This window comes from Prosopis cineraria, unplaced genomic scaffold (genome assembly GCF_029017545.1).
Source record: "Prosopis cineraria cultivar Desert tree isolate PC_DT_omini unplaced genomic scaffold, ASM2901754v1 PC6, whole genome shotgun sequence".
Lineage (NCBI taxonomy): Eukaryota > Viridiplantae > Streptophyta > Magnoliopsida > Fabales > Fabaceae > Prosopis > Prosopis cineraria.
The window spans coordinates 12242577-12255877 of NW_026555337.1; the positions used below are offsets into that span (position 1 = coordinate 12242577).

Genomic DNA, 13301 nt, shown 5'->3' on the forward strand with positions numbered 1-13301 from the left:
AAAAAATAATGTGGAGCCCACTATCTGTCAACTCATGATGAGAAAACGGTAGGGTGATAATAAATGAAATCTTTAAAGTTGAAGGATAAAATTAATTTATAATTGAGTTTAAGATTATTTATGATTTTTTGGATATAGTTTAAGGATAAAAATGATTCTTATCCTTATTTTTTTTGGGCTAACGTGTGAAAGTGATAGCTTGTACTTTTTCTCTGTGCTTTTTTTTTTTAATGAAAAACATAGAAATAGATTATATATATTTTGATTGTGTTTTATTTTTTAATTTCTATACTTTCTATTTGGTTATTTCCAACTCCTTTAATTTGATTAATTCATAATGATAGTCTTTATAATTTTAAAAATACAATTTAAAATGACATTGAAGTAATTTTGTTGTAATTATACTCCTCCCACTTTTACATATAAGAGAAAAAAAACTGTATCATATAATTCAAGAAAGTTAGTTAACAATAATAATTATGTTTAAAAATTAAAAAATTGAATTGAAATGTGCTATGTTAATTAGCATAAACATGTATTAAATATTTTTTATTGATGTAGATTATAAGAGGTGATTTAAAAAATATATAATAAATACTTATTAAAAGAGGTGATTTTACTTATATTAAAAAATACGTTAAAAGTGATAGCTTCTCCCAGATAAAGATGAAGAGAGTATTTTTTGTTGACATGAAAATAAATTGACAAAAAAAGCAATCAAAATTTGTGTATTGAGTTTAAACAGAATAATTACAATAAAGCAATCAAAATACACTAACCTATTGTAACAAAAAAAAAAGAAGAAGAAATAGAAGAAAAATACACTAACCTATTGTCATGAACACGACAACCTGCTTTGCTCCCTCTTCCATGTCCGTCCCCCAGAGGCCAGTGTGTAGCTCAAGTTTGATTCTTTTGCAGGGACGGGCACAATGTCATAACCCTCTCCTAAAACCTAGTTCCAACGCATACCTTTTGATCTTTTTTGTCCATCATCATTATTATGAGCAAAACAGAGTTGAAGATTTTACTCTCTCAGTCTTTACGCTCTCTGAAATCCTCCGCTAAATACTCTCTTTCGTCATACTTTTTCAAATTTCCATACACCATTGCTCGATCTTTTGCCACTTCATCGGAGGACAATCTTGAAGGGTTGCTTCATCCTGATGACACTTTTTTACAGGATAGTTCTCGCCCTTCCATCGATTTGGCAGAGGAATACTCGTTTTTACGCAATGGGTTGTCGGATTCGAGTGGCGAATGCGGGCCTTCGTTGTTAAAGGTTTATTCTGGTGAGTTGTCTGATGAGGCTGTATTGATGTCGAATGCTATTAGGAGCCAAAGGGATGAGTTTGGTTATGAAACCCAGAAATTTCTCAGGCAGTTTCGGGGAAAATTGAACGAAACTTTAGTTGTAGAGGTGTTGAATCATGTGAAGTATCCTGAACTGTGTGTTAAGTTTTTCTTATGGGCGGGGCGTCAAATCGGTTATAGTCATACACTAGCGGTGTATAATGCTCTTTTGGATATATTGTGTTGTAACGATGATGAGAGAGTTCAGGAAAAATTCTTAAGAGAAATAAAGGATGAAGATAGCGAATTGCTCCGGAAGTTGCTCGATGTTCTGGTAAGGAAGTGTTGCCGTAATGGGTTGTGGAGTATGGCGTTGGAAGAACTAGGGAGACTGAAAGATTATGGGTACAAGCCCTCGAAGACAACTTATAACGCCTTGGTTCAAGTTTTCCTTAAAGCTGGCAAATTAGATACGGCTTATTTGGTTTACAAGGAGATGTCCAATTATGGATTTGATATGGATGGGTTTACTCTGAGTTGTTTTGCCTATTCCCTCTGCAAAGCAGGGAGGCTAAGGGATGCTCTTACATTGATAGAGAAGGAGGAATATGTTCCAGATACTGTTTTTTATAATAGGATGATCTCTGGATTATGTGAAGCTTCACATTTTGACGAAGCTATGGATATCTTAAACAGAATGCGTTCTGACGGATGCATTCCTAATGTTGTGACTTATAGGAGTTTGCTTTCTGGTTGTTTAAAGAAAGGACAGCTGGGCAGATGCAAGAGAATTCTTAGTTTGATGATTACTGAAGGCTGTTACCCAAGTCGTGAGATATTTAATTCTCTAGTACATGCTTATTGCAAATCAAGGGATTACCCTTATGCCTATAAATTGTTTAAGAAAATGAATAAATGTGGGTGTCAGCCGGGCTACTTGGTTTACAATATATTGATTGGTGGTATATGTGGCAATGAAGAAATCCCATCCTTAGATATGTTAGAATTGGCTGAAAAAGCTTACACTGAGATGCTTAATGCAGGAGTTGTTTTAAATAAGATCAATGTTAGCAACTTCGCACGGTGTCTCTGTGGGGCTGGAAAATTTGATAAAGCTTTTAAGATTATACATGAAATGATGAGCAAGGGTTTCATTCCTGATGATAGTACATATTCCAAAGTGATTGGTTTCCTTTGTGATGTCTCAAAGGTGGAGAAGGCATTTTTGTTGTTTGAAGAGATGAAAAGAAATGGTATTGTTCCTAGTGTTTATACATATACGATTTTAATTGATAGCTTCTGCAAAGCTGGTCTCATTGAACAGGCTCGCAAATGGTTTGATGAAATGGTGAGAAATGGTTGCACTCCTAATGTGGTGACTTATACTGCTCTTATTCATGCATACCTGAAAGCCAGAAAGGTGTCCAATGCAAATGAACTGTTTGAGATGATGTTGGTTGAAGGATGCAAGCCCAATGTTATAACCTATACAGCTTTAATTGATGGCCTTTGCAAGGCTGGGCAGGTTGAAAAAGCATGCCAAATCTATGCCAGAATGAGAGGTAACATAGAAACTTCAGATATGGACATTTATTTTAGGTCAAATGACAACAACTATGAAAAACCAAATGTTATTACGCATGGGGCTTTGGTGGATGGTCTATGTAAAGCAAAACGGGTCAAAGAGGCCCATGAACTGTTGAATTCTATGTCTGTTGAAGGTTGTGAGCCTAACCATATAGTGTATGATGCTCTTATAGATGGCTTTTGCAAGGCTGGAAAGCTTGAGGATGCCCAAGAGGTGTTTGCCAAGATGTCAGAGCGTGGATACAGCCCAAATTTGTATACCTATGGCTCCTTAATTGATGTGCTGTTTAAAGATAAAAGGTTGGATCTTGTTTTGAAGGTCTTGTCCAAGATGCTAGAGAATTCTTGTGTTCCCAATGTTGTTATTTACACAGAGATGATAGACGGTCTCTGCAAAGTTGGAAAGACAGATGAGGCTTACAAGCTCTTGCTTAAGATGCAGGAAAAGGGATGCAATCCAAATGTTGTAACTTATACTGCAATGATTGATGGATTTGGGAAATTAGGTAAAATTGAAATGTGCCTTGAGCTATTGAGAGATATGTGCTCTAAAGGTTGTGCTCCAAACTTTATAACCTACAGGGTCATGATAAATCATTGTTGTTCTGCTGGCCTTCTTGATGAGGCTCACAAACTTTTAGATGAAATGAATCAAACATATTGGCCAAAACATATCTCAAGCTATCGTAAAATTGTTGAAGGTTTTAGCAGAGAATTTATAACATCTTTTGGGCTTTTAAATGAGTTGGCTGACAATGAATCAGTACCTATGCTTCCCGTTTACAGAGTTTTAATTGATAATTTTGTCAAGGCTGATAGACTAGAGGCTGCTTTAAAGTTACTAGAAGAAGTTCCCTTGTCTTCAAGTTTTGAAGATGCCAATAAACATTTATATGCCTCATTGATTGAGAGTCTGTCACATGCAAGTAAGGTTGACAAAGCATTTGAGCTATATGCAACCATGATAAGTAGGAATATTGTTCCGGAGCTTAGCACATTTGTTCATCTCATCAAAGGCCTTACTAGGGTTGATAGGTGGCAAGAAGCACTTGAATTATCAGATAGCATATGTCAAATGGTTTGTCACCCTTTCTCTTTCTATATTCTCTTAGTTTCAAAACATTAGTCGGGTGCATCTAATAGATTGTCATCTCGGCTCTAGTATTTTGGATGTTAGGTTGCATCCAAGATGCCTGTGTTTGGTATATTGGTTCCTAATCTGGTGTCATCCAAGATTCAGTGACTGCATAGGATGACATATTTTGGATGGTTCTTGCCACCCAAAAATCATTGGGATCTTACATCATGCCATTCTTAGCTTTTATAAAGTACCTAACTATAGTATACTATGGAAATTTTCAATCATCATACCAGATATTGAAATTTTAAATTCCCTTGATATCTTATACTGATAGTGGGATAAAGGCTTGTTGTTGTTGTTGATATCTTATACTGAGATTTCCAATATCCTGCAGAATGTTGGATAACAATGTACCAAACAGCTTCTTAGACATTTTTGTCAAAATTTCCTTAGATATGCAAATAGTATACATTCTGCTTGCATTTTTAATGGCAGGAATGTGCTTCATATTGAAAGCTTGTTTCTTTCTTTGGTTTTTTAATGAATACTTGAAAGCTTCATACTTTGAAAAAAAATATCTTGATGAAACTGCTCTAGTTGTACTGGAATCTTATCCGTTGGGGTAATTTTAATTTGATAAAAACTTCGTTGGGCAGAACCAATCTTATATTTATTTCTATATTGTGGAATCTGAGTTTGGTACTTGACGTCATTGTGGTCCAAATGAAGTTCTTGAGCTTGTATAACTCTCTTGGCTGTTTGGTCTGTGGTTGCGATGGCAGATCAATTGAAATAGGATAATTGATTATGTCTGATAATCATTTACCATAGGATGCTATGGCTATACTCTTTGAGAAGCTTGAAATTGGAACTTAGGCTGATCTTGAAAATTTGACAGTAGGAACGCTAAAAATTTAGGTTAGTTTATGTACTGGATTGAGCGTATAGATGATGCTAATACTTTAAAGTTAGTTCACTTGTATAAGTCAATAGTGATTTTGCTTCCTCTTAATAATTTTATGGAAATGCATTAAATATCAGTGTGTGTATCTCTATCACATTCTTAGTAAAACAAAAGTTCATATTTTCCCTCTTGGCTTCACTGCTTATTCAAGCTTTCACAGTATTTGTTTCATTGTTTTGGAATATTCATTTTTAACATTTTTGTTCTTTTATTATCTTAGCAGAACGTCCGTTGGCTTCTCAAAGAGACCCCTGGTCAACCTAAAACATCTGTTGCGCAGACTGGAAGTGACTGATGGAACACGAGTACAATCAGGAATAGGAAGATCTGGTCAAGCAGGTATAGTTTTTCTGGTTGAAAGGGTGAATTTGCATGTTTTTCTGAGAATTGCATGAATGCAGTTTGTGGCAAACCTGGGAATGGTGCAGCATGTGATCGGTCCTTCCCTTCCCACAGTTGACATAAAAAAGATTGAAGTAGTGATTGTATATCATTGTGAAGTTCTCTAGATAAAAGATTAAAATGGTGAAGGCCTCTTAGATTAAAATCTTGGAGCTTAATATGAAATGGTTTGAACCTTCATCATCAGCCATTCGCTTTTAATAGTTTTGCTGGTTGAAATAGTGAACTTGCATGTTTTAATGAGGATTACATAAAGTAGTTTGTGGGCAAACATGGGAATGGAGGAGCAGTTGATTGGTCCCTCCCCTCCCACAGTTGACATAAAAAGGTTAAAGTAATGATTGTATCATTGGTGAAGTTCTCTAGATAAAAGATTAAAATGTTGAAGTTCTCTAAGATTAAAATCTTAGAGTTTATTATAATTGTATCACTACTTGTGATGTGAAAATGTGCTTTTGCACTTAGGCCCCTTTGTATCATCAATTGCATAGGCAATGGACTTTCTACTTTGAAACAGCTTGGAGAGAGCTATCTAAGTTTGTAAGACTGTGACTACTTATCTGTAATGGGCAATTTTACTGGAAAAAAAAAAAGAAAGAATAAAAGGAAAAGAGACTGCAAATGCACAGGCAAGGTTTTTTTATGGTGCAGATCATATTCATTTGCTCCCTTGCTTTGGTGCATCAGCTTATGTTCTCTGGTCTGATTTCAAGGACCCATTGCTGGTTGGGCATCTGAAACTGCGTGCCAGGTTCATTCTCAATTAGATTCAAAGGTCTTTGACCCCTTGTACATCTTTTAATTCTATTTCCAACTATTTGGTAAATTGGAAATTCAACGATATGAGTTCTTGCATTAATGGGTGTTTTGCTGGGAACAAAAGGGTGTGAAGATTGTAGAGAGAGAGAGAGAGAGAGAGATTGAAGATTTTTTTTTTTTGGGGATATGTGTCTACTGTCTAACATATCTATTAGATGGCATTTACTTTTTGGCATGTTTTTTCTTTTAGGGAAAACATAACTTAGGATCCTTGCATTTTGTTCACGTTTTGTTACTATAGGTCTCTACACTTTTTTTGGATAATCGAGGTTCCTATGCTTTTGTTTTTCGGTGTCATAGGTCCCTCCTTAGTCCCTACACTTTGTTCATGGAAGGACTTAGAATACCAAAAAAATAAAAGTATGAGGACCTAGAACACAAAAAAAAAAAAAAAGTGTGGGGACCTATAGCAAAATGCGAAAAAAATACAAGGACCCTAAGTAATGTTTTCCCATTCTTTTATCAATGTTAGTTTGCTTCCTTATTCAGCTTAGATGGTCAATCTTGTTTTGTTATCATTTCCCTCGTATCTACCCATCGGAGGATATTTTCTAATTTCCAATTATGTTCCCAGATTTCGTGGCATTTGGAATTGGTTGTTCTTTAGCCACCAGCCCTCTATTTGTAGTTATATATTTCACAGCATGAAAAACTCTGAGGTGCCTTAATGGTATGAGAAATCAGAGACCAAAGAGTTTGACTCGAATGTATGATTGCCTTTGGCTCAATGATGCAATTTAATGCCAAAAATGCTGGGACCACCTTCTGACAGCATCACATAATTCATTCAGACTGTACTCTCCTGTCACGAGGCATGAACTAAATGGTAACGATTACCTTCAATGATCCCAGTGTTCTCATGAGTTTTTGCTACAAACAGAAGGATGATTGTCTCTAGTGATATTTCACATACAAAAATATGGGTGTTTCAAGCACAAAAAAAGAAAAAAGAAAATGATCATGTTTTTGTTGATCAACTCAAGGATGAATGAATTTGGTGGCAATTTTCTCTTTTGCAAGGCTCGGACAAGGAGATCTGCGAGGCATTCAAGGAGACATGTTCTATCTGTGAAGAACACTCTTGTCCTTGAGATCGAGTTTCACCTTCATGTGTTGAGGCAAGGAGATTGAACTGTCACAGTTTTATAATTCTCTTATTGTCAGCATCAGCTTGATATGTTTGAAACGCATCATTGGAGTTGTAGTAGTGATGATGCAACCTGCTACAAGAAGCTTTGGAAAAGGAAAGAGTATACAAATTATTGAAAGAAGCTTTTGCAGAGGTGAAAGGGGAAAAGGGCCAGAAAGCAACTTCTTAGTGGACTCCAAACCTCCAACAGTTATTGCATCATTAGCCTTGGCGGCACACAGTACTCAAAACAATCATTAGAAGCAGAAGGGTTTAAAGTCATGGAGAAATTACATGGACAGCCGCCGAAACTGGAAGCCTAAATAAAGGATTGACAGTCTTAGATCCAAGGCTTAATGGTTACTAGTGAAGAGAAATTTCAACCTGAGTCTCCTCCTTTTAGGCAAGAATAATGGGAGCTTCTCCAGAAAGTGTTTGAAGATCAGGGATAGAACACCGGTGAGAGACTTGTTTGGGCAGACATCCTTGCTTAGTCAAGTAATTTCTGGTGCAAAAGTCCTATGATTGGGCTGTAGACTCGGAAGAAAATATTACATGATTGGCTGCCTTGTTCAGGACTTAGCCCCATGAACTAGACTTGATTGCATGAAATTCAAGGTGCGCATGCAATCTTCATTATATTTCTGTGATCATTACCTGACAATTATGTGTGTATGTATGACTATATAATTTTTTTATAAGAAAAAGTTGGGTTGAGTTGGGTTTTAGGAGTTTACCAGGGTCAGGGTATGCTTTTGTGCTCAAAGAGCATTTGTAGAAATATTTACAGATGATCCATTAATAAGGTTCTCACATCAGCAGTGAGATTTAAACTCACGACTTTGTGAGTTATGGACCAAATTCTTACTAATTGTACCAACTTTTATTGGTAACCAGCAATGGATGGTTTGGTTTTTCAGGTCTTGGTGTCAAGGAGGCAAATTGGCAATGCAAGGGTTCACAGAGTTTTAACAGTTGATTTCCACTTGTTCAGTCCACAATACAGCCTTAGAGTTAATCTCAGCTAGTAGCATCACTCTTATATTTGGATTTGTGCATTGATCTTATAAACATTTACATACAGCATATATTAAAGAAAAAGATAGGGGAAAAAAAAAGTGAGTCTTACACACGTTTATTCTTTTGTATCACTGTCATAGATTATCCTCCTAAAATTACTAAGTGGAAACGATTCTTGCATTCTTAGATCAAGTAATAGAAGAGACGGACAACTAATAATAGTATATAAATGGTGTATAACAAATAAATATCTTATTTTTTGTCATTAAATATCTTTGTTTCTCCATGGAGCAGTGAATTTAATCAAGTTTTAGTTCATGTAATATGATTTAAAACCTAGCATTGAGACATGTAAAAATATGAGCATAAAAAAGCTTGGAAGCAAGCACAATCTAGAATCTTACAAGTGAGGATTTGACAGAGGTTCAGGCAAAGCCTAAATATGAATAGAGATGCGGGTCACATAAGTGGTTGCTTTAAATTATGTGGTTGTGTTAGGCTTAGTAATGATTGATCATGAGTTAGATACTTGACCGTACTGCATGATCAACTAAAATGTGTAAATGTTTGAGTTGAATGATGTATGTATGTTGAGTATTATGTTTAGAAAGTATAATAATAAACAAGTGATCATATGAATAGGAAATGGTCCAAGATGTGAAAGTTAAAAAAAAAAAAACATAAGTTAGCAAATCCCAATGAATTTCTTGGGAAAGAAAACAAAGAGGAATAGACGAAGATGTTAAAAGATGAACATTATACCAATAATGGTATGATGGAATGAATATGTTTCCCCAACTATTTAGATACTCAATAAAGTTTGGGTTTGATAAAGTACCTATGATGTGAGGTACATGAATAAGGTACTTGGTTAAATAATAAATTTTTAGATGTGATTTCTTGACATGATGCTTAAGTGATGACATGTTAGTAGAAGAGTTATTGTGATAAGTAAGATTTTTTTTGAAAAACCTAAAAATAGTTTATTGCTAGACCTAGTAAGAGAAAGTCTTGGCCGTTGAGTTTTCCCAGGAGGGTGGGAATTGGTCATTTGAGAGAAAAAGAAAGTGCAATCGAGGCAAGCCAAAGAGGAGTTGACCTTACTCCAATAAAAGTATAAAGTAAAAGGTGGCCAAGAATAATATAGGGATAAGATATCCCTTGAGGCTAACTAGTACTAAAAAAGGTTTGAAAGAACATTTTCTTACGCTACAAGTAACTATCAAGTCACTGTCATGTTCAGTAGCTAGACAAATACTACTACCTCAGTAAAAGATGGGTCAATTAGAGAGACAATGATGATAGATTCTCATGAAAAAATATAGGTAGTCAGTAACTTAGAATTAAGACACTCCCTAGCTAAAGGCAATTAATGACTAGATATCAGAGAGGTATATAGTTAAGTCAGGCAAGTAGGGGTATGAGCTTGTGCTTTGACATAAAGGTATGGTGGCGACCTTAACGTTGAGAGAGTTGAGGTAGCTTTGAGAGAATTGACGCAATAGAATGAGTTCCCTCTCTACATTGTCTATAAGTAATAGAAATGGTAAGACTCATAAGAGATGAAGAATCAATGAGACAAGGCGAGCATGACATAAGTATAATGTTAAGCTTAGTGGCCACAAAGATGAATAACTGGCTCAAAGAGTTTGATATGTACAGTAAAAGAATAAATAAGAAGGCCTAAGGAAGTTTGCAAGCTAAGGAAGTAGACAAGATGTTTAAGTTGAAGAGAATAAGGAAGTCAAGGGGTGGTGATTATTTATCAAGAAAAGTATAAATGAAAAAAAAAATATTACCTAATTGAGACCAAACAATGACTCAAGTTTCCATTGAAAGCAGAACAACAAGTCAAGCAAGTAGATGTAAGTAAGATTTGGCAGAGTTTGAAGCTTTAAGTCTTAAACCTGCAGATGTATTCAAGCAAGCTATATATGAGATAGGAATGTAAGAAGAATAGAAAGAGTTACAAATAAAATGAATAGATGGAGTATAAAGAGTTAAAGCTTCAAGGAAAAGCTAAAAATGCCTATGTAAATAGAAAAGACTTGGTAAAAGTAACAAAGAAGTATGAAATAAGAGTATAAACAGACTTTGGAAAGCAAAAATTTCAACTCAAAGCCAAGGTGAAGTTAGAAAAGTAAGAAATGTTTTGGCATGAAACTAACAACTTAGATAAAAAAAACAAATATTTCAGCAAAGAATACTACCATATAAGCAAGAGACAATAAAAGATGGCAGAAGTCAGTAAGTAAAGGATAAGTAATAGTGTAAGTAGTAGAGTTTGTGCAATAAAAGCATGAAAAGGCAAATAGTAACAAGAAAGAATGCCCTATATCAAAGAAAGTAGAAAGGCAACAAGTGGAGTCAAAAGAGTAACAACTAATATATTTTCTTAGTAAAGAAATTTACATTATCAAGAATGACATGAATAGAGGTTTAATCCTTAAATTTTGAAGGTGAAATTTTAATGAGGGAAAAGAATTGTAACATCCCAAATTTTGTGCCTAGAAGCTCAAGAATATTGCAAAGTTTGGTAATCTACTAAGCCCAATCAATCTAGAGTCCTTGAAAGTGCATTGAAAAAGATAGAATGACTTTTAGGGACCTCATAACTTAAAAGTCTTCATAGGGAAAAAGCGCAATATTTTTATAGACTTCAAGGAAGTGTTTGGAATTGAGAAATGAGAAAGTTAAAGTCTAGAAGTGTCCAAAATAGGGAAACAAAAGAATAAATAAGGCTTAAGAGGGTAACAGAGGTATCTAAGATTAGTCTTAGAGAATAATTAGTAAAGTTCCTGATTAATAAGAGACAGAGTTATTTAACAACTTTATCCTTACATCCTAAGTCTTCTAGAGAAGGATCGCTATTAGATCCTAAGGATCATAATAGATCCAGAAAAGGCTTAGTGAGATCGTAGTTAGATTTGGTAGAAAGTTACTAAGCCACAAAGGAATAGAGTAGATGATAGTTCTGTAATTATTTGTGTTGCATTAGATACATTTGATGGAACTTCCATATCTATTTCTAGCATTAGAGTGTCTGACTTGATGGTATTTCTATTGATGAAATCTTCCTCTCCTTTAATGCAGGAAGAATAAAATTTACATTAGGTTTGGGAGTGCAGTTGAACTTTAAACAAATTGAGAGGGAGGTGATAAGCAAGAAAGGATCTAGGAGAAGTTCACATGTCTTAAATGTCATTTTGCTTTTTATTGCTTGGACATTTGATAATGTATATTGTGTTCTTGTACTTGCTTTCTTTTGGGCATTTATCAATTAGTGGGGCAATTCTTGCACTTGACCCTCCTTTGATGTGCATGCATTAGTTATACGTAAGTTGGACATTTTGATTTTCGAATGTGTTTGTTGTTGAACACAAGTGGTTGCAGATCAAGTATTTGCACTCACTTAGAAGCAGATTTGCACTCACAATTGGTCAAGCATTTTCCTATGCTTACTTAAGTTCCAGTCAATTGGTCTCATATTGGATCATATTCTTGTGTCTCAAAAATTGTATCTAAAATCAATTTGTTTTGGTGCACTTATCTCTTATCAGTTGTATATTAAACAAGCATATTGTATTTGTCATGCTAGCAATCCAAATATGAGATTACATGGTATACAATAGGTTTCTTGTAAATAGAGGGCGTATGATCCCTAGTAGTCAATCATTATATGGTAAACAACAGATTTTCATGAAAAAAGGAGCAATTTCTTGGAAGAGATCAAAATGATGCTGTGACTCTAATGTATTGAACTAAACATAGGACTTTTATATGGAAAACATGTATTTACATTTAAGCATTATATATTATATTGAAAAATATTAGACTCTCATGTATAGGCTTGGGATGTAAGGCTGTAGGTTGTGGTGTAAAAGGATAGACTTAAGGTGTAAGGTGCAATGGCATAGGCTTTGGGTGTAAGGGTATAGATAGTGTGGGATACAAGGTGATAGACTTTGTGTACAAGGTTATAGGTTTTGAGTGGAAGGGTATAAGTTTTGAGTACAAGGAGATATGTTTTGGATGGAAGGAGTAAGGTGATAAGCTTATGGTATAAGGGTATAAGTTTTGGTTGCAAGGTATAAGATGATAGGCTTTATGTGCAAGCTTATAGGCTTGGGGTGCAAGGTGCAAGATGATAAGGGTATAGGCCTAAGGTGCAATGTACAAGCTTATAGGCTTTGAGGTGCAAGGGTGTAGGCATTGACATTTACTTTACCTCTAGTTGTTGAGTTTTAATGTAATCTTTGATGCTTACAGGTAATCAAAGGATATTGATTTTTTCCGATGACCCTTAACCGATAAGGCAGAGCTTCGGCAGGCACACCATCACCTACTAGAGGAGGGATCAGAGCTCCAACTAGATTTTGTGCTTTTTTTAATTCTCTTAATTAACATAGAGGGTGATTTCGATCAATTGCACAGCTTGTTTTATGAATAAAATATTTGGCTTAATCTTTAAATTCTTCTTGGTCCTTGAGCATACTTTCCCTTTCAATGAGGGATTTTTTAGGAATTCTCCCAATATTAAATTGATTATTTAAAAAAAAATAATGGTAGGAAAGATTTGTTTTACTTTTGGCCAATAACCTCAAGAAAAGTATTAGAAGACCAAAGACTTGTGATATGGATAAAAAAAATATAAAATAAAGCAAATTGAAAGAAGGAGTAAGGGTTACTTTTATTTTTAAACTTTATACGACAGGTCATAAATGTTTCTAAACTCAATCATGAGTCAATTCTGTTCCTCAACTTTAAAGATTCCCTTCTTTATCACCCTACCATTTTGTCACTATTAGTTGATCATTAGGGGGTCTCACATTATATTTTTAATATTTTATTATAAAATATTTGAGTTGAAAGGTAAAAATGACCTTTAATTTGAAAAAAAATAGTGGCACTCATTGATGATTAATGAATATAAAGTGTTTTTAATGTTAAGGTGATGGCGAAGGGATTTTTTAAAGTTAAGGAATAAAATTAACTTAGTTGAATTT

The 13301-nt window shown here is 34.7% G+C and overlaps 1 protein-coding gene across 16 annotated transcripts; it reads left to right on the forward strand.

Annotated features, from left to right (window-relative positions):
* Nucleotides 1-820: 820 nt before the first annotated feature.
* On the forward strand, nucleotides 821-12780 carry LOC129312668 (pentatricopeptide repeat-containing protein At1g06710, mitochondrial). 16 transcript variants are annotated; one of them, XR_008593656.1, is made up of 5 exons: nucleotides 821-3958; nucleotides 5146-5264; nucleotides 6015-6102; nucleotides 6721-7893; nucleotides 8196-11256. XR_008593656.1 is itself a non-coding variant. In XM_054955342.1 (2 exons), exons 1-2 carry the CDS (start codon nucleotides 1004-1006, stop codon nucleotides 5218-5220), a joined length of 3030 nt encoding a protein of 1009 aa, XP_054811317.1. In that variant the 5' UTR covers nucleotides 821-1003; the 3' UTR covers nucleotides 5221-8194. The 16 variants fall into 16 exon arrangements, 1 of the variants encoding a protein (XP_054811317.1); XR_008593658.1 differs by having other exon boundaries at nucleotides 6015-6078; XR_008593650.1 differs by having other exon boundaries at nucleotides 5146-6972; nucleotides 7167-7893.
* Nucleotides 12781-13301: the final 521 nt, after the last annotated feature.

Bases quoted from the DNA above. Each gene is read 5' to 3' on its own strand.
- LOC129312668 (XM_054955342.1), top strand. From the start codon at position 1,004: ATGAGCAAAACAGAGTTGAAGATTTTACTCTCTCAGTCTTTACGCTCT. The intron at 3,959-5,145 runs GTTTGTCACCCT...TTATTATCTTAG, and splicing joins CAGATAGCATATGTCAAATG to CAGAACGTCCGTTGGCTTCT.